The following is a 21,914-nucleotide window of genomic DNA, read 5'->3' on the forward strand; positions in this document are numbered from 1 at the left end:
TGTATTTCCATCTTCTTTTGACACATGCATTTTTTAAATCAACCAGTGGTTTCAGTGGTTCTTAATTGCTTAAGCAGCGTTTCCTTACAAACCAGATGATGCAGGTGCAAGGAGTAGTGAGCTGAAAATCAAGAAATGGGCAGCACAGTGAAGCAGTAGATTAAACCAGAGTTTCTCAGCTATGTATACTGTGATTAAAAGCATCATGGGAGTCATGTAGGAGAATTTATTTCAGTTAACACCTAAGATGCTCTAGCTTTCCCTACCTCCCTGCTCTCTCCACACTTTATTCTCTTAGTTAAACATCAAAGACTCTGTCGTGGTTTAACACCAGACGGCAACTAAGCACCACACAGCCGCTCACTCACTCCCCTCCTCTGCCAGTGGAATATGGGAGAGAATCGGAAGAGTAAAAGTGAGAACACTTGTGGGTTGAGATAAGAACACTTTAATAACTGAAATAAAATAATATAATAGTAGTAGTAGTAGTAATAGTAGTAATAATAATAATAATTTTTAATTAGAAGAAAAATAACAAAAAAGAGAGAGAAATAAAACCCAAGAAAGACAAGTGACGCAAATGAAAAACAATTGCTCCCCCAACTAGCCTGTCCCCAAGCAGTGGCCTCCCTGCCAGCTTTCCCCTAGCGTGACGTCACATGGTATGGAATATCCCTTTGGCCAGTTTGGGTCAGCTGTCCTGGCTCTGCCCCCTCCCAGCTTCTTGTGCATCTCCAGCCTTCTCAGTTGGTAGAGCATGAGAAGCTGAAAAGTCCTTGACCAGTGTAAACACTACTTAGCAACAACTAAAATATCAGTGTGTTATCAACATTATTCTCATGCTAAATCCAAAACACAGCACTATACCAGCTACTAGGAAGAAAATTGACTCTATCCCAGCCGAAACCAGAACAGACTCTGTTGAATCATAAACTCTGATTTGTTCCATAATGCTTATCACCGCTTTTTTTTTTTCCAGTCCAATTTTAAACACGTTGTGAAGACCATTACACAGATTATAGATGTTATTGTTGGGAAGATACCCTGAATTCTTCTCCTTGTCATCTCATCATGAGTGTGCTGGAGGTGTCAATACATTTCATCAAGAGAGCAGGCTTTCTGCACTTGTCTCCGTTTCCAGACACATTCATGTAGGACGCAAATCTTTGATATTACAGGAGAAGGCTAACATATCTGTTGGACTAGAAAGTGGTAGGACAAGCTCTTTCTCTAGTCAGGTCATTCAGACTTACCCCACTGCTCTTGCTTTCTGGGTCTATGCAATGGCTTGCTGATAGGCAATGTTTTTGTTCACATGCAGAGATTTACTGCTGTGGGTTGCTGAGCGCCAGGAAGAGTGACTGCACAGGCCTACCTCCATCCATGCTGAACAACCCTGAAACTCCCCAGTCCAGAGGACAGTACAGAATAAGAATGAAGGGAAACATGTCCTTGATCTGCTGGTACAATAAAGGGCACTTTCGTTTTCTGACCAACGCCTATTCACCGGTTCAACAAGGTAAGCAATATTCCTACTGCTCATCTGGAATGTCCACATGTTTTATGTGACAAGGCAAAATGAGTCACTGGGTTTGATAATAAGCCTGAACAAAGAGCTTGATCATAATATCCTGGATAAACAGTAGCAGTAGTGATGACTTCCCTTTTGTGTCTTCTTACAGCTCTTCTTTCTTCCCATGCAAAAATTAAAAGCCTACTGCTAATGCAGCCTCCTTTGCCTGAGCTGGTGGAGGCAGTATCCTTTTAGTTATAAAGATTATATCTTCGCTGATGGTCAGAGAAGGGAAGATGGTTGTTGTATAACACTATACTAGCCCCATTTGCAAAGCATCTTGTAGGACTGCTGCTACAGAAAAATTAATAAACATCATGATGTACTTAGAACTCTGAGCAGATCCTACAATTAATTTATCTTATGCAGTAAAAACTTAGTCACAAACAAACATCTTTTTGCCAGAAGTAAATATGATTAAGGCTTCCTGTTGTATGTTAAATTTATTTTAGCAGTTGATGAAAAGAAACCAAAACAGATAACTTGGATAGTTCAAATAATTGCAAAAAGCTTCTTGATACTGAAATCTTCTCCTTTTCGAAAGTATACAGATGGTTTTAAGAAGGTTTGGAAACTTCTGTAAGATGCCATGAGATTAGCTAACTCTTTGAAATTCGCCTTTCAGTGAAAACATTGCTTCAGTTTCTTTTCATTTTTATTATTCAGATTTATGTATAACAAATAAGAATAACCTAAACCTTTAAATGTAAAGCCACCAATTCAAAGGCATCTTGTACACTCATGTTCTAAATTCTGAGTGACTCTCACGTGTGTACCGGCTACAGAAGCAAAGTTAAGGCCTTGAATTACTGTATGGTAAGTTAGGAAGTTGACTTGGGGTGTTGTTCAGTGCCTTGCCAGAAGGCTTATTACCTTAGCAAAGCATGGCTGATCCCAAGGAATTCTGCCGGGCACCGCAGCAGAGTGAGGACTTGGTGACTCGGATGGACGGGTGTCTGAGCACAAATGCTGAAAATATCTACGTGAAGGAACTATGACTTTGGGGACCGTGCTGAAGCCAGTCCCTGGAGCAGTGTTGCTCCCCATGAGGGGCGTTCACCATCAGGATTTGTGCTGTTTCCCTTGTGCGCTTCACTGGATTCAGATTATTCAGCTGCAGTAACTAGACACAAGCTATCACTACATGTCACCCGGTTTTTATAGGCTAGCATGGAGCCTTCAGTTATAATTCATAAATATTACTAGAAAAATACTCTTTTTGTAAATGTTGGTGTTAACTGCCCTGTTAAAAGAGGGGGCAAAAGCAGACTCTGTGCTGGCGGCATCCTTTACAAACAGCACATGGAGGTGTGAGCTGTTGTGCTTGTGATTGACCTTAGGTCTGTTTTGGCATAGACGGGATTGTAGGTTGCATGTGTGAGGCAGTTTAACGTCCACTGATTAGGACCTCTGTGTGTGATGGGCAAGAACTGCCCGACACATTGCTCACCAAATGCTGGTTGGGACAGTTGACATAGTTCACGGTGAATCAGAGCAGAAAACAGAGACTGGCTTTTTAGAGAGTGATGCTGGGGGGAAGAGAGTCTCTAGTGGAGAGCTGGGAACAGATGGAGACTCGGTAGGAAGGCAGGAGACCAGATTGCCTGCCTCTAATTTGGCATTTCTGAAGTCAGTGCAGTAATGCTAGTTTAAACCAACTTGAAGCTGGACCACCAAAGTCTCCTCTAAGGCATGTAAATATAGACTAGGAAGAGGAGGAATCTATGCTCCTTGAGGCAAGCCTGTAGCACAGACCTGCTGAGCACGGGAGAGGAGGTGGGGACAAAGGGGAATAAAACCCACACAGGGTAGTTGGGCAGAGGCAGAGACTGGCGCCAGTGGAATTGCCTGACAATGCATGGTATGTGTTTGCACTTGGTTGAGCGTAAATGTTGATGGGGTTGGAGGAGACCATGAAGAGAAAACCTTAAAAACAGAAGGCGAGAGTTAGTCAAAACAAAACTTAGGATGAGAAAAGAGGTGGATGTAGCTAATAATGAGTTATTTATTGCAATTTAAAGGAAAGTTGAGAAGGTAAATCTTGCCTGTACTTGGAGTACAAATCCCACCCAAGACAGAGGCACCAGGAGGGCAGTACACTTGTCAGAGCTGATCTATGAATACTATTCTTAGATGCAGCAGGTTATTTATTATGGATGTTTTGAGCCAATGTGTCATAATACATCATCTCAGATGCTAAAGGATGAGTCTTATTCCTTTAGTCTTGTGAAAATGTCCTGCTTACTCTGCTATCAAGTATGGTTTCTGCCTAGAACAAAATTCAGTGGGGTTTTTAATTTCCCTTAAGCTTTAACTTGAGTTTAATTCTTCCTTGTGCCTGTATTACAGAAGAACTGAGACGCCAAAAGAGATTGGGACCCCCAGAGAGTAAAAAGTTACCCTTATTCTAAAACAGGTGATGTATGTGCTAGCCCAAACCTCCCAATCTGTGGGACAAGGCTGCATTTTTGTTTTTCCACTCTACATCTGGTGCCCACTTTCCCACCATCTCCATTACTATGTTCTAGAAATAACTACATTTCTTCTATTTTTCATATGAAGCAGGATGGAGCAGGCAGCAACCTCGCTGCAGAGCAGGATGACCAGAATGACATCTTTAGCAAAAACTTGTTGAACCCAAGATCTTTTTAAGAAGTAGCTTCTTTCTGAGAAGAGCTTTCACAGCTGCTCTTCACCAACCAGCTCTACTTAAAAGCTAAACGGATAATAGCTAAGGATGATAGAAAACAAAGCTTGGGCCACATACGCAAGGGCTAAAGAGCTGCAAATGGCATGTTGGCATCTCGCAAGTGACTTTTGAGAGGATGAGAGATATTGTGGAGGCATCGCAATTGTATGAAGCAGTTGTATAAGTCCCTGTGTGGTTTTTAGCCCAGGAGGAGCTGGAGTGAGGAGTGTCTGATGACAACGTGGTTTCCTGAAAAAATCAGCTTGTGAGATTGGCCCAGAACTGGGAAGTCTCTGGGGAAAGAAGCATAATGTTAAAAAGTATGTTTCAGGATGGGGAAGCTTAGGGTTTTAACTTTAAATTTCCACGTGTCCTTTGTGAGACTACATTCAGGGGGTTGTGTCCAAGTATAGTGAAAGTGGGGATGGGGCCGGAAGACTCTGGCGGGAAGACCTTGAATATTAGACCCTGCACAGTGCTGACTGTCTGCAGTTCTGATGAAGAACTGTAACAATCTAAGAACTGATAAAAAGCCATATAACACTTGGAACATGCAGTTATGGTGTATTATGAAATCTCAGTGTGTGCCAAGGTGGATGCAAGTGCTAGTATTACTGAGCCTCTGTTTTTAAAAAACGTGATTCTAGCTCCTAAAGTCACAGATTGGCTTAGAATAAGTGTTTGAGGAAACAAACATATGTCTTTCTGCTTGTTTCATTTGGGGTGGTATTCCCCAAGGTTTGCTTGGTGAGCATACTGCTTAAAAACTTGAAAAAAAAAGGTTAAAAAAACCCCAACCCAAAACGAAAAGCTGATGCCTGTCCGTGGTGGCAGCCTCGTGGCCAGCAGCCGGCACCCCTCCCAGCACGCAGGCAAAGGCAGGCCGTGGCCGCAGTGCAGGCGGTGTGTTCCCTGGAGCGCTGCCAGGGACGGGAACACAGTGATGCTGAGGGAGGACCAGGAGGGGAAATAGCTCATCGGATGTGCCGGTGAGTCAGCTGGCTTGGGACCGCTTGCCACAGAGACCTGCAGCTAGGAACCACCCAGCTCCGGCAGTTGTCTTCCCTGGAGAGGTGGCCTATGGCTATGAAACAAGCCTAGGAAAGGCTATAAAAATGTGCGTATAAAGCTATTTATACTCTCAAAACAGAGGAATGTTACGTGGAATATAATAGAAAGTGAGAGGGAGTATATGTACCCACATAGCTGCCACCGCAATGCATTTTTTTAAGGATTGTGAATACAAAGCAAATTGCAAAGGAAATATAAATCCTCCAAAGGAGGAGAGGGGGAAGAAAGAGAAGAGAGAAGAGCAAGAGGAGAAAGAAGGGGATTTTTTTGTAAAACGCTGGCACCAGGAACATACTTAGCCTTTCCTGACCTGCCCAAGCGGGATGGCAAGCGATTTTGAAGCACTGATGCAGCAGGCTGGTGGTATATCAACCCTTTTTACCTCATGCTGGCCTGATTTTTGTAGGACTCATTAAAAGGATCAAAAAAGTACTATAATAAGTATGTGAAGGTAATGAAGGATTTATTTATTTGATTGGGGTTTTTTCCCTCTCCTTGAGCTACATTTACACCCAGCTTGGGGAGGCAGAGGTGAAAGGAAAGTGTATTGAACAATTTAGAGGTAATATCATTTTGGACTCTTGAAAAATCAGACTTTAAAGACCCCAAATAAAGTGTGGCATGGCTCAGCTGTAATGTGACATTTAATCTGTGTCATAAGTCTTGCTTCAAAATAGAGCCTGCCAGCTAGGACAGCACAGGGGGCTTGACAGAGATAATTGATGGAATGAGACTTCCAGCTGAAGGAATGAAATGGTGAAGTCTGTAATCAAAACGTGCGAAGCATTTTAGGGATGATTGTAAAACAGTTGGCAGAAGGAAGGCAATGAGAGTTTGAAGGCTTGAGAAATGAAAAAGCCCGGGATTGTACCTGTACTGAAACAACACTGGGAAAGGATGCAACCAAGTCTGTGCTTCTCTAGATCTGGAGTTGTGCCTGGCGGAGGGCAGGGACCCTCACTAGACAGTGTGCCGTAGACAAAGGGTGGTCCATACCCTGGAGAGCTGACCATCAAACCCTGTGGGGACATAAAGTCAAAAGTTAGGGAGCAGACTCCTTAATAAAGCACTACAAGTTTGTTTTACTTACCCTTCCCTCCTACAGGCAGCTTCCCCCGGATGGGGAAAACACACAGGAGAGGAGGAATAAATCAGAGAAGAGCTAGGGGAGTTTCTTGGGAGAGCGTTGGACTCATAAATACTGCTGTAGTGTTGGAGAAGGCCAGGTCAAAGATGCACCATGTGAGGGAACAGGGCCTGTTCTTGGAGGAACCTGCTCTAGGCACCACATCTTAGTCTATGCAGAGAGTGGTTAGTAAGTAGCTGCAGAGGACTTGCTGCCTTACCACAGATTTCTGCAGTAGGCAGGATAATCATCCCCTGTGATGAGCTGAATTATCTAGCCAGCTGACCAGGCAGGGTGGGGAGCATCACTCACAGGCAGAGAAATGTGTGCTTAGCTCCACTGAGCAACCCAAGTCTACACCTGAGCTCTGGCTCCCCACAGCAGTGAATCAGGCTGCTTCTCATTTCAAAGATACTGTGGTTGTGGCTCCTTCAATCCACCCACCAGCATCACCTCTGTCCTGATTGGGTTTAGCCAGTTGGCTCCTTCTTAGTGTATTTTCTTTTCTTTGTCAATTAGGACCCAGTGGAGCGGAGGTACTGTTGCTCTTGCCCCCCATGGGTGGAGATAAGCAAATGATTTAATTTCAAAGGTCTCATTTGGGACCTTCAGAACTCAAAGCATAAAATATCACGTCACAGCTCTAGAGATGACCACAACTCATTGTGAACTAACAGGAGAGAGAGACTAATACACTGTCTGTAGGGGGCTACTGTGGGACTACGGCAATGTGTGGTTTTTTTCCAAACGTATGGTAAAAGTGTTTGTGTCTCACACCTTTTCATTTCTAACTGAAAAATGATCCCTCTTCTTCCCCTTCCAGTCGCTCAATGTAGTACCAATGAAAAAAAATCAAATTAGCATTTCTGTTACAGATAACTTCCCAGTTTTAGGGCAGAAACTGTCAATAGAGTTTATTTTATAATAAACTGTATATAGAAACTGTATCTTTTAATTGCTAGACCTGTCATGTGGATGTAAAACTGTTATGTTTCTAATTGATGCAGGAGTTATAATTAAGAGAAAAAGCGGAGAAATTCCATGCCCGTTGGCGGTTGAAGCATTTGCTGCTCACCTTAGCTATATCTGCAAATACGATGACAAATACAGCAAGTAAGTAAGAATATGTGCGTGCATGTGTGTGTATTTCTTTCACTCGTCCTCTGTTGCTGCAACGTTTGAGTTCTCCATGCTGAGCTGCAGCTGAGGGCCCAGTCCTGCTTTTACTCCTGTTTCAGTCAAAGATCAGACCTCGTATCTGCACAAGGGCAAGAGCTGCATTGCTAGGGTTGTTTTGGCTCTATCTACCCATCCACCAGTCAAAACTGGTTGAGACTTATGTTCTTAGCATCTTGTCAATGACTTTTAAGAAGTGTTGGGAAGATGAGCCAGCAGGCTGGTGTTCTTGGCGACATCAAATTGAAGGCTAAATAGAGAATTCAACAAGGGTCTACCAGCCCCACAAGTCTCTCAGGCTAGCTCAGCTCTCCACCCCTGTCAGCAGATGGTGTTTAGGTGATTCTCTGTCCTGGTGATATTTGTGTCACCTGGAGCCAGAAGAAAAGGGTATTCAGTTGTGAATGTAAAGCTGATCTAGATGATCTGGGAGAGCAGAATGTAGACCTTTTGGCTTCTGAATTCAGTTGGGATCCTCAGTGTTAGCTCTTAATGTAGCAGGGAGAAAGAGAAACGAGTAAGAATAGCAGTGGTGAAGCTTGGCTGTGGGAATAGCAATGAGGTGCAGAAGATTTCAAGAGCTAAAAATTGAGGAGAAAGAAAAAGCAGCAGGGACTTTTGAAGCCAGTTCTGGGCAAGGCAGCAAGAATTCAGTAGAAGAGATGAAAGAGGAGGAGGTGTTTGCTTCAGACTGATGTTGGGATCTGATCTGAGGAAATCAATATGAAAAAGAGGTGAAGTAGTAGATTTAAATGATTACTGAAAAAATGAAAGTAGGAAAGTGGGAAATCTTATGACCGAAGAGCGAATATTCTGGCAGTCCTAGAATCAGTCAGAACCTAAATATAAGGATGTCAGTCCTTTCTAGTTCTGCCTTATGGAGAGGTGCTCCACATACCAGCACTGCACGCTCTGGCTCTACCCCCACATCCTCCCACCTACTGTTGACAGCAGCAGAAATCATTCTTTGCTCGCAATAGAGATAAACAAGAGGAGAAGCATCAGCAATCTTCACTAAACTGTAATGTAATGTGCCTGAGGCTTTTTTTAGTTACAAATTGAAGGGATTCAGATGCACAGCTCCCATCACATGGATGTTTGTCACGGGTAAGCTCGAGGAGTCTGTATTGGTACTCTTACTCACATGGGGTGGTACAGAGGTGAGAGTGTTGCTGAGGTTTTGCTTCTGAGAGCTTTCCAAAATGGTGCAACTTAACTGTAAATGACTGTCAAATACATTGTAGAAAATTTCTTAAGATGATACTTGCACTAGATATTAAGTCCTCAGCCTGCTTCCCCTTTGGGGCTGCAGAATCTTTGTTTGGGGTTATTTCTTGCATCCCAGCTGCAAGCGTTGGGCTGAACAGTGCTTTTCCCTCCCTTCTCTCTTGGCTTTTTAGGTACTTCATTTCTCACAAACCAAACAAGACCTGGCAACAAGTATTCTGGTTTGCCATCAGCATCGCTATAAACAATGCCTACATCCTCTACAAAATGTCAGAGGCCTACCATGTGACAAGGTATAGCCGCGCACAGTTTGGTGAAAGACTTGTAAAGGAGCTTCTGGGCTTGGAAGACACCTCTCCCTCCCATTGATGCATTGTTCTTGGTGGCGTAGGCGGGGGTGGAGGGTAAGCGGAAGAAGATACCACACCTGGAACGGCAAAGCAAGGAACTTGTGACACCACCAGTGCTGTCCTTATCCAAAAATGCCAAGTGATGCCACTAGAGAGGTGGAAACTTTGTTCCTAGTAGCAGCTGGATGTAAACATGTCCTGCAGAAAGTGCCACTGGAAAAGCTGACACAAAATTGGATATATGAATGCCCTGTGGGAATCTGTACGCCAGAAACAGACTTAAATTAGTCGTCATCTCAATACTATTTGTTGAACAGGGTCATCTTGTAAAGTTCCTCTTGGGCTAAGAGCTTGTCATAAGCTGACATAGCTCAGCAGTCCTAGGTGGGCATTACAGAAAACTCTATACCTTGCTTGGAGTTATTCAATTCTGGGACAAGCAACATAAGTCTGCACCATGGGCTGTGGTTGAGAGTGCCTGCCATCCTGTAAGGCATCGCTGCTGTCCTCCCAGTGTGCTAAACGAAGCAGTTCAGATACACGAACACTGAAGCAAGTGTATTGACAAACAAAACCGTCACAGGCAGGCAGCCAGGAACTGAGGACCAGTTAAGACTTTTTCTTTCTGTATTTTTTTTCCTTTGTTTTTATTAATGTAATGTAAAGCAATTTGATCCCAGTCAGAACACAGCAAAATTAAGAGAAACCAAATACATTAGTGAATTTAAAAGAGAAATACATTACATTGATTTTCTTTTTTAACCAGGATGAAACATTTTATACACAAACAGTGAGTAATACTGTAAGTATTAACAGTGAGTAAACCAGTAAGTAATACTGCCTCACATCTTAACTGCCACGGTCACTGTACAGGTGAGAAATCAGAATATAACAATTATATTTTTTCTTGATTTCAACTGTATCTTAAACGTTGCTTAAAAATCTAATGTAATGGACTGTTAAGGTTTTAGGAACAACAATTTCTTTCTTTTCCTTTTGTAACTTTCAAGACTTTTTTGGTCCATTTTAGAACTTCATTTGGCACACAGTTGGCAGGAAAAAAATAAGTCACTAATAGCAGTATGTTTCCCATTATCACTGCAGGGTGTTCTGTAGGAATTCTTGTTAGAATTCAGGGCTTGTCACAGTAGTTGTAATTAGGCAGATTACACGTTTAGCAAAATAACATAGCATTGTGTTTTACAAAAAGAAAGAAGTCTGGTTGCAACCAGACCTTAAACTTCACTAAAACAGAGCAAGTCCAAAGAGTTCTCCTGTTCTGAGTAACACTGTAGAGGACAAGCATTGTCACGAGCTGGTGCCCGTGAAACGCTGCATTTTGGTGCTGAAGCTTTGGAAAACAATGGCAAGAGAGAGGTATGATAGAAACAGGGGAGAATTGATACTGAGGTGAAATACTACCCTGCCCTCTACATATTATTGATTTCAGTCCACAACTCAATCAGCAAAAAACTCTGTATTCTAAAGGTTAGCAGTGATGGACACAAACAGAATTGCATTAAGTTACAGGGCAGAAACCATGTTGCTTGGACAACCAGCTGGTTTTAGGTCCCCAAGCCTGAAAAGTTTTACCGAAGAATGACTTGGGTTGATTCAAGAGGAATGGAGTGGTGGATTAATTGATTGACTGATTTCTTTATCAGTGTAAATCTCACCAGGTTGTATGTTTTTATCGGGCAAGAGACAATAGAGGGTAACCAACATGACTTTGACAACTCCCCAGATTTCATCACTACGTGATGTGCAAATGCATAGCGTGTAAATCATAACAGAGGAAGAATCCAGCAGGGCTTAGTAAATTACTGGCTAGCCCAAAGAGCATCCTTGCACTGACATCTTTCTATTTCCACCAAAGTCTTTTTTTTTTTTTTTTTTAATAGAATTAGAGGCAAATCTCACCTGGTTGCAGGGAGAGTAAGGGGATGGCCAACTTCATGGTGGTTCTGCTTGCAATACAGCCTGGAGACTGTCCCACATGTCCTGCTCTGCCTGCCTGCTACATGATGTACAGCAGTGGGTTTCCTAAGCATCCCTTTTCACTCCTCAGTTCACAAGGTCTGCATCTAGGAAATGTGTGAGAAAGGACAAAACCTCGTGCATTGAGGCCTCCTAGTCTCAAAAGGAAGGAGAGGGTTTGTACCACTCTAGTCCTTGGCAATGCCAAGCTGCATAGGAGCTCGAGGACAAGTTCAAAACTTCTTGTCCCTGCAGAGAACTGAGACCACCCCTCTTCAGACTGAGTGCGTGCAGTAGCTGGTTCTTGTCAGTTTTCCAAGTATTCAAAGGGGGAGAGGAGCTAACATGAAAAACAAATGTTCAGCAATATAAGCCCACAGTTTCCCTTTTTTCTTAGGAAAATCCACAGAGGTACCTGAAGGCAAATGGTGTTCTTACCATTAGCTCCCTGCTTCAGACAATGCCATCCTATAAATTTATGTGGTAGTCAAAACTGGAGCAGTAAGGAAAGGTCTGTCTGGAACTTTGCTGATGGGGCAGCTTGAATGAACAGTAGCTGCTGGGAGTCCGGCTTCCTTGCATTCCCCTGCAATGCCGGAGCATTTGTGAGATGCACATGCCCCCAGCAGAGATGTAGAGGTTTGCAGGACCTCCTAGGAGCCACTTGGCACTTCTGAGGAGTAAGCACAGCACTCTCCAGCTATGTCGTAGCCCCCGAGATAGATCCGGAGCCCTTGGCCAATTGTTACATTACTATGTATGCTTAAAGGCTTGGATCTAGGCCATCTCATACAGAAAAATGCCTTTTTTTTTTCAGGTGACAGTAGATCCAAGGCCTTGGAATGTTTAATTTTCCACTAATGTGTGCTGTTAATTATGTGGATTACTTGAGCTAAAATCATGAGGTCCTAGCTTTTTGCCTCAGGGACTGGGTCCTGAGTAGTTTTCCCTAGAATTGGTGTTGATGGGGGATTACACAGTGGCTGACTATTACAGGGAAGATGCTTTAGTTTCCTTTGTAAAGGAGAAAAATGAAGACAAAATTATAGCTTTGCAATGAATTTCATTTTCTTAGCCTTAACCATCCTTCATCATTTTGAACTGGTGCCCTAAACATGCACAAACATTCCATAAATAAGCAAAAATATTTATATATATTTATATGTACAAAATGCCTGATTTTGGCTCTCAAAGCCAACAAGCAAAAGCCACCAAAGTCTATGTCAACAGATGACTATTCCACCTCGTCTTCTCCATTTATTGACTGGGAATGGATAGGGTTGGGGAAAGTTAAGATTTGTCCTTGTTGAAAAAGCATCTTGCACTTTCTCTATGTTACTACAAACGAGGCAAAGTAATTAAGGAAGAAACAAAATCATTTTCAAAGGCAAAAGTTTGTTAAGTGCAGCTCAGCTTCTGTAGCATTTCCTTTGCTGCAAACTGGCTTACTCAGATTTGATTCCCCACCTGCTTGTTACATTAAAGCTTCTCCCTAGTTAAAGGAACAAAAAGGAGTTAGTCTCAAAGTAGTGCAAAGATGCTAGTTATAATGTGCGCGTGTGTGTTAATTGTGCAATGGCTTGTGAAATTATAGCGAGTTTGGGTTGTTTTCAGGGGGGTTTTGTAGCCTTGAGACAATCTGGGTAGGAGATCTTAAAGCTCAGTAGTAGTTAAAATGCAGTGGAAATGCCAACCAGGTCTCTAAATTTTTTCCAGGGAAAAATTAGTTTGAAGCTAAAGTAGACAAGAGAGCAGGAAGGCTTATTTCTCTCCAGCTGAACTGAATTTTCATTCACACATACTTCTGAAAACTGAAAATGACTTATTTATGGTATGCAAACTTTTGTTTCAAAGAACTGAGACCATCAGCGAGATATACTGACCACCTTCTATGCACAGTACTTCTTTCAAGGAATGTAATGGATCCTGCCACGATCCATTCTTGGAAAACATTTCTTTTCCCAGTGTGTAATATAACACTCGCTTAGAGCTTAGTAGTCACTGTGAAATGGTTTCCACTGCTGTTTTCTCAGTTGAAAAATGTTTCAAGGGCTTGCAGATACTCTTCCACTTTTTACTTCAGCCCATTTGTGCACTTGACACTAGGGCACAATTTAAAGCAATCTCATCTCTGTTTTCCAGTCCTATTCTCTAGCCCCAGCCCTTCTGCCTTTACAAGGTAGTCCAAGAATCCCAATTTATATATGTTTCAGTGTCCCTAATGGGAACAACTTAGTTTTCTTCAGACATTTCCTAGAGAAAAATGAATTTAGCTGTTTCCAGACTGACATTAAGGACAGCAACTCAAAACAGCATTCCCATTCTTTACCTTCAGCTACACTTATGTGGCACTTTTGTTTGGCTGAAGAGTTTTTTACTTCTAACATTTATTTAGTAGTCTGTCTTGAGCGGGTGAGTAGTGAAAGAAGCCTCCAATATCTCAGTCTTACATGTCTTAGTCCCCTAGTCCTGGAGGTGATTTAGTAATGAGTGGGGGATTATACTGCACTGATAATTCTGCGCATCTGTGCTACTTTCCATGCAAGGATTGCAAAGTACTTTAACAAACCTCAGCACTCATGAAACATCATTAGCTCCTCAAATAGGAGCTTCCCCTTCCCTAATCAGACACACACCGAGGCACAGCACAGGTAAGGGGGTGATGAAACTGTGAAGTGGAGTTTGCACGCCTGCTGGTTAAGTCCATGTTCTGCATTTTCAGTGACTTTTCAAATGCACTTTTCCAAACTAGAAATGAAAGCATGCCAAACATCGTCCCACCGTGAAGTAAGGGCTGTGTGACTTTGTCAGCACAGATTCCTTACTCCATATAGGCCAGTACGAGTCAAAACCAAGTTGTGCTGAAGCTAAGAGAAAACTGGATAAAACATAGCAGCCCAACCTGCCTAGAGGAGCTTAGAGGAGATAAATGAAAAATCTGAAGCTCTGCTATAGTCCAATAATCAGTGTGAAATTCAGACAAATAATTACTAAGACTGACTTGAGAAAAGTCACTGAGGCTTAGATGGAATATGAAGTCTATCCATCCCTGTTGTAGAGTTTGCCATGGCGCTTTCTCATTGCTGGGACTGATGTAAGATTAGTTGTTTGTAAAACAAGAGCTCATCTCAAGCTGATTGAGAAACACATTCAAGTGTCAAAGGACTGTTAGCAACGTTTCACAAAGGCAAGGAACTCTAAGTTCAAAACATGGATATATTTGGCCTGTCATTAACTAGGATATTTTGCACAGACAGATCATGTCATCATCTGCTCAAATGCAAGCCTATCACCAGTGCTACTTGATATATATTCCTTCTTGTAACAGTTCTTCCCAAACCTACCTTTGTTTCCAGAAGCATTATGAACTGGAACTGGAAGAGCCTCCCTGTCATCATCTCACTGTTGGGGAGCAGTTGAGAATATCTGTGCTTTGTACAAAAAGGGTCTCTTCCTCTTCTTTTGAGAGATGGCTCTGTGTCTAGCCCTGGAGAAGTTTCCTGCCCTACGCTTTCCTTTGCTTCCCTCATTCCATGGATTTAGAGCATGTCCAAATCATCCTGCAGGTTCTTGGTCAGTCTGGAAGAGGTGACAGCACAGAGTTGGCCTTTCAGTTTACTTTTATAGTATTACTTTGCTGATCCTTTCTGCTGTTTTGCAAATCTCAGATGAAACAGGGTATTGTTTGCGAAGCCTATACTAATTGCAATCACTGTGAAGGTGTTGCCTGCTTTGCCCCATTAGTGCTGCCCATTCAGGTTCGTATGGACCCAAAACAGGTATCAGCATCACCACACCCACTGCTCCCATTGCAATGGCTGTAGTATTCCTCAGCTCTCGATTGCTGTCCAAGAGGGGCCTTTGACATGGTCTGGGGGGGTTTTTGGTGTGTTGGTTTTTTTTAAACCCATTAACTCTGACGAGTCTGGTGAATAGCTGTTAGGTATCACAAAAAGGCCTTAAGTGGTAAATCTCTTTTGTATCACTCTTCTGAAGTAATAATTGCTTGTGGTAGATGTCAAGGTGGTCCACACGATGTGTAGTGCAAAAATCTTATCCGTGAAAACATCACTCTGCAAAAGTGCTCATTTGATGTAATTGCAACCCTTGAATGCGTAGGGGACCTGGATGAAGAACCTAGTTGGAAAGGACCGTAGCGCTGTCCTGTAGGACCACGATGTGCAGGACCTGCTTGGATAAACAAAGGGGGAGAGATGAGTGCAATTTGGGATCCAAGCTCCTTGGACAAACAGACTTCATACCTGGTCATGACAGGATCTCTGGAGGGAGCCAAATTAAGTTTTACTAGGGAAGGGAAGATGCCAGGCCCCTACAGTTTGCTCCCAGCCCTGACAACTCTGTTCCTAAAATGAAGAAGCTGGCAAATGCTTTCACTCTTCAACTATTTACAGCATGCTCTGGATTTCAAACAGAGCATTTTGTCCTGTTTTCGCTAGCTATCAAAAGCCTAGAAACCAAAAAGCAAAGCCCAGTACACTAGGTTCATCTGTCCAGAACCCCAACCCACTTGGTGTCAAAAGTAACTTTGTGGTCTTGTTCTCCACTTAATCCGCGTCAAGATGTATGCAAAACGCGACTGCTGAACAATTCACACCTCTCTATGAAACAGAGTTACTCATTTGATGGAAAACAAATTGCAGGTCTCTCGGACTTACTTTTGCAACATGGATTTTTCTTCTAGTTATAAGCCAAATCTTTGCCTGGCATTTCAGTACTGAAACTAAAAAAACCTTGACCCCATGGTCTGGGTGAGATTAGAGATGTTAGCATCAACTCAGATTTATGCCAGAGATTAATCTGATCCCATATAGGTGAGGTTAATCAGCACAGTCTGATACAAGGAGGAGTTTAAGGGAAACAGCGGGTTTGAGGAGGCAGAGGAAAGTTCAGAGGTTGGGCACGCAGAGGGAGAGGAGCCAGGTGATCCCTTCTAACTCTCATCTTTCCAGCATGTGTACCCCCCTCTCCTGCTGCCCTTGAATTAAAAACAAAAGGCTGGTGCTTAACACAACCAGTCTGCACAGCTGCTTTAGCAACATAAACCCTGCTTTAGCTACATCGCTGGCCTCACTCCATGCCTTTTCTTATACTATACATGTTCAGTAGTCACCGACCTTGGAGTCAAAGCACTGCTGCATGTCGGCACAGCATGGAAGCCACAGTCTGAGGAAGCGCCGCTGTAGAAACGGGAACAATGGGGATTCTGGAAAAGGAATCTCCCTCTCTACGTTTCTTTTTCATTTATTTTCAATATGCGCAACTTACATTCCATCAAATGCAGTGACTGTACCAAACGCAAAGACCGGCCTTAGCTGGCCGAGTGCTTTCAAGATGACTCCATCGGGCTGTGCTCACATCATCAGCGACTGCACTTCTGTTGCAAAGTTCCATATTCTTTATAATTCTAAAGAATTACATTCCGTTGAAAATGTAAGTTCCACAGGTAAAGCATACACCGCAATTGCTTTTTTTTTTTTTTTTGCCTTTTTTTTTTAAAAAAACCTTCTCAGAGCAATTTTGTAACAGGCAAGTCTTTCAGGAAATGCAGGTGTGTGACCTCTTCCTGGTAAGAGATACACAACTGGTTTCTGCATGGGACAGGGAACTACTTTTGTGACACCAGTTTTGTTCTACACAAAGGCACGCTTGCAATAAATTTTTACAAGTTTTGTACACCATGAGCTAAATTCTGAGTTCCAAAAATGTGAAGTGTGGCAACAATAACAAAATGGATTTATAGTATCACTCTGATATCTTGTCATGTGATTTTATTTCTTCAACAAAGTTTGTTTACAATCAACAACTTTGAAATACAGTCAGATATATTACTGGGTGTTTTTCTGTCTCGTTCTTTTCTGGAACAGGTGGGGAAGATGATTGGTAATCCTCTGGGTGGGTAGGCGACAGCACATGGAGGAAATACTGCTAGATAAATTACAGGTTCTCACTCTAAGACCATTAGAGGCAAAAGCCCGACATCTTTATCCAGCCATTGAGTACAAAGGCATTTTCTTTAGAAAGAACTGCGTTTAAAAAGCCTTTCGATGCAGTCTGCACACAGGCATAGGACAGGGGACTGCTGCCCCCCCCCATGCCCTCCCCACACCCACAAGCGATGCTTCCCAGCTGCCCCCGGGCAGGGAGGGATGGACACAAGGATGCGGGCGGCTGTCCCAGCTCTCAGATACCTCTGCTGAACGGTACCAGCCTGTTGTTGTTACCGCTCTGACTCTTCCTTGCAAGGTTTGTCTGGACCACCAGTGGTGCCTACCGAAACCACGACCTGCATGTCAGGTACGTGGCATTTGCAGGCAAAACCAGACAGGCATCATCTGCGGATGACCTCTCTTTCACAGCTCCAAGTCGACAAGTTACTACGACCTTGTTTAAACCTTAATCCACAAAGGGAGCAGAAACCTTGCAGGAGAACACGTAAGTGGGATTACAGTGGGTCTTTGCCAACAACCACAACAAAGACTTCCCCCAGGCCTTGCACCTGGTTCCTCGTTCCCCCGTGGCCGCCGAGCCGTACACCTGGGCCAGGCTGCAGAGCATTCTCCAGGTGTGTGCTAGTGTGGCTCAACACTGACCTCTTGCTGTGATGTGTCAGGTGTCTGCCGTGTCTTAACTTGCTCAGGATGCTGCTTAGGGTATGTCTTCATAGTAACTTCTGTTTTCCACAGGAAGAAATTTAGTTTGCATCTAAGTTGTCCAAAGAAAAATCCAGATTTTCAGAGAGTGTTTTATTAAACATTAGCAGAAGCGACCAGCAGTGAGCCCCTTGACCTTAGCTATGTAATATTTCTGTGGACCCAGTCTCTAGTAGGTGACTATTTTTCTTAAGTTGCTGAGCTGGTATCAAAAAAGGGGAGGGGAAGAGATTCAGGCATGTTCAACGCCTCTGAGCTCTCAGAAATCTTGTCAACATAGAGGTAGCTGAATTGACAACCCTTGATGTTCTGGTCTGAAAGACATTCTAGTGTGATCTAAAAGATGGTCTGGACCCTTCACACGATCAGCTCCTCCAAGAAAAAGGTTCCTTTTCTCCTATGCCTTGAATTTTTTGCACCACAACGGTCACTGCTGAGTAGCTGGGGAGGAACCCCCAGGTTTCTACTTTGAGACATCACATCCAAGATCCAGAAGCGATCAAACCACAGCCTGCAGCACACAGCGGAGGCTGGCTCATCCCAAACAAGTGCCGAGGCTGGAAACATAGGTGCATCGCCGGGGTGATGGACTGGCACGAACACACCCTGGCTGGTGGCAGGGCTCCCAAAGATGCAACCAGCCATGCACAGCACCTGCACCCACAGGTGACTCCGTACGTCACTCCACAGGCACGCAGAGGCAGGAGGGACATAAGGAGTTGATTACAAGCCCCTGCGGTGGGACCAGCCACACACCAGTCGAGATGTTCAGCTGTGTCACAAACCAAATGAGAATCTCTCAGAGTTCACCGTCATGGTTGGCGAGCCACCCCCAGCAGCACATGGCTTTGCTCCCTGGTCCCTGGATGCGCCGTGACCGGAGCTAATGCTGTGTGTAATCAGGCTACATGATCAGAGCTGCGAGAAGCAATGTGAATCATCTTTACCGCACTAATTGAATAAAACAAGGAATTTAATTTGTGAAATTATGAAATCCAGGATCTGATTAACACCGAGACACACATGCGCGCATAACCTCAGCGCTGTCATTTAAGACAATGCCATCCATTCAGATCAGGGCAGGGCCTGCAGTAACTCAATCTCCTGTGAAATTATTCTCAAGAGAATTTGCAATTAATAATTCCAGCAATGTAGTCTTTCTTAATTAAGCCAAACTTAACATTTGATTTTGCAGTGTTTTCTAATATCCTGTTCCACTTGCCCCTTCATCCCCAGAGAGGAGCAGAGAGAAAAAAATGCCAAGTCACAGAGGCTGCAGAGAAGGATACCCCCAGCCATCACTAAGTCAAAGCACAGGAACTCTTAAAGCACCTTCATCCGAGACTTGAAAAAGCACTTTACACACAGTAATTAACTGCATCTCATCAGACCCCTGCAAAGCAAAGCCATCTCCACTCTCTTCAGAGTCTGTCTCCGCACTCCAGTTTCCTTCCATTACAGCACAGGTCAGATGCACAGCCAGCCACAGCTTCGTCTTTGGGAATGAGAGTTTAAGAAAACACAAGGCAAAAGGTGACGAGAATTGAGCAGCCAGAGACCTCTTTCCCTCTTCTGCTGTTCCCACTTCCCCAGGTGAGGGCTTGGACAGGATTCCCCAGGAACGCCTGCACTGACATCAGAGATACTGGCACAGAATTGAGGTATTTTGCCAGCTTTAGCCTTTCTTTGCAGAATTCGTTTCTTGTTAAGGGTTTTGCCTGGGAACCCGAAATCCTTCCTTCACCCAAGAAGCAAGACCACTAGCAAAGCAAGTTCTCAGGCTCGTGGGGGTGGTTCACAAGCCTGGATGAGAATAACCTCCCCCGAGCAGACTGGCTCCCCGACCGCAGCCCAGCCCTCGCCCCGCACTGACTCGGCGGCAGCTGGTACCCACTGCGACACGAACACGCTGAGGTGCAACAAGCCAAAATATGCTCCTTTTCATACTTCCATGACTCAAGGCTGGATTTAAACCTTAAAAGAGTTAGATGTTCCTTCTGCCAGATTTGGACTCTCCAATAACAACAAGGCAGGATTTAAAGTCGCAGCATTGTCTCATACTCTTTGGGGAAACAGCAAAAGCAAACCACTTTCATCTGTTCTGGACAGACACAAAATTGAAAAAAAAGGAGACTCTTGTCAAGATTCCAGCAGCCAGGAACGACGATGCCAAATAATAATCTACAAAAATGCAAAGTTGTGAGGGAAAGGGGAGGAAGGGAGACACATTTCTTTAATTTGCTATGAATAGGATTAGCATCTGCAGCCAGCCATGCTGGAATAAATTGCAAATCACTCTCAGGAATTGGAAAGGTTCATTGCCTACAGTCCATCTGTATCCCAAAGCCTTTTAACACCAAAACTGTTGGAGATAAAGACAAATACATGAATTAATGTACATATATATCTCTTGAACATTTGGACTGAAAAAGCTGGTCTCCAAACATAAGCAACTATCTCCACTCAGCCACAGAAGAAAGTCCCCATCCAACACTTGCAACGATAAATGTAATTCTGTACCTGTCAGCTTCCCTCCAGTTTGTACCCGCTCTCTCTTCTCATTGTCTGATTCATCTTTTTTCAACCCTCTCCATTACTGTGCCCAACAACTCACTACCACCTGGTACAGAGCTGCTTCTGAGACTGGATGGAAGAGGCATCCGAACAACTAGCCTAGCATAACATTTTTGTGTTCAAATAATCACCTTTTTTATTCCTAACCCGTGATTAATATAGAGCAGATAGAGCACTGCTCTGTTTAGAAAAGCAATTTCAAAAGTGCCACTGCAGGGTTCCACAGTTTCTGTCTTTTCAGACACCAGATAATGTCCAGTATTTACTAAACTCAACGCAGATGATGACCCACAGCCTCAGTCAGACTAAGCAATCAGTGCTATAAAATACTGCAAGTCAGGTTTAACAAATTTATTAAAATATGAGATACACTAGCACTTTTAATCAAGAAAATTCATTACTGCAGCCAGGATCTTGGCGCACGTGACCCTGGATTAGAGAAGCTCTGATGAATCTGAAAGGTACTTCAGATGGACCCAGACCAGCTGCTAAACATCCGTATTCCTTAAGGGGGTCTTGGCCAATGCAATAAACAGACATTAGGTAGTTTAAACGAATCATCCGTATTCAGCAGCATCCTCTCTCTTACTTGGGGTGACAGCAGCCAATTCCAAGGCATTGTGCACTACAGTGATTTTAGAAGCTGCTTTTACATTGCATAAAATATACCTGCCTTCCCCCTGGCCTGAGGCAAGTACGCACACACCAAATGTAGACACTCGAGCAGACTCAGTGGGTGCCAGCACCAGCTTTCTATTGCTCATGCAATAAGCAAAAGAGGTTCCTGAACTTTTGTTCCCGCAGGCTACCATGAACGACCTGTTTCTCGTGATCTGTCCAGTAACATCACCACCAAATTTCAATGGAAACATCTATAGAGGCAGGGTGGTTCAGCAGACCAGTTGTAAACTGCGTATCACAGGCAGCTTGCAAGGCATTGGGATGCACATTTCTCCCAGCAGAGCAGCCTGCAGGAGCGATGACCAGGCACCCTCTGAGCAAGGGAGACCGGGTGCCTGGCAAAACTGGGCTGCGAGAGAGCCTCCCTGCTACAGCCCAAACTTCAGCAGTGCTGGAAATCCTGCCCTGCAGCTACGTAGGTGGGGACCCAACCTCACGGCTGTGCATAAGGTTTAACCACCAGGTATGCCAGGCCAGCCAGACCCTCCTCTTCTCTCCATGTGCTCGCCCTACCTGTTGTCCCCTGGGTTTTATGGCTGCTGGTCCCAACCGGCTCTGCTTTTGTGCTGCAAATAACCAAATCACTTTGACGCTACCCAAAAGGGAGAAAACTAGAACAAAAAGAGAGAAAGAAAGAATTTCCTCTTACTGTTTCTTTTTGAACAATGAGGAGTTATTTGTAACAGTTTGGTTCATTGTTGCGAGACAGCAGTGCCCTTTCCCAGCTGACAGAGCCTCTCCAGCAACGACAGCCTCACAGGAGCCTGCAGGATTTTGTCGCCTGAGGTAGCTTAACCCA

General features: G+C 43.8%; 1 protein-coding gene across 1 annotated transcript in view; it reads left to right on the plus strand.

Annotated features, from left to right (window-relative positions):
• PGBD5 (piggyBac transposable element derived 5) overlaps positions 1-10,113 on the plus strand; it is a 71,883-nt gene extending 61,770 nt beyond the window's left edge. The window contains exons 5-7 of the mRNA XM_075148140.1: positions 1,322-1,519; positions 7,467-7,572; positions 9,036-10,113. Of these exons, the coding sequence (XP_075004241.1) occupies positions 1,322-1,519; positions 7,467-7,572; positions 9,036-9,231 (500 nt within the window). The 3' untranslated portion in view covers positions 9,232-10,113. The remainder of the gene's footprint in view (positions 1-1,321; positions 1,520-7,466; positions 7,573-9,035) is intronic.
• Positions 10,114-21,914: the final 11,801 nt, after the last annotated feature.

The sequence above is a fragment of the Calonectris borealis genome, chromosome 3 (assembly GCF_964195595.1).
Source record: "Calonectris borealis chromosome 3, bCalBor7.hap1.2, whole genome shotgun sequence".
In the NCBI taxonomy this organism is placed as follows: Eukaryota; Metazoa; Chordata; class Aves; order Procellariiformes; family Procellariidae; genus Calonectris; species Calonectris borealis.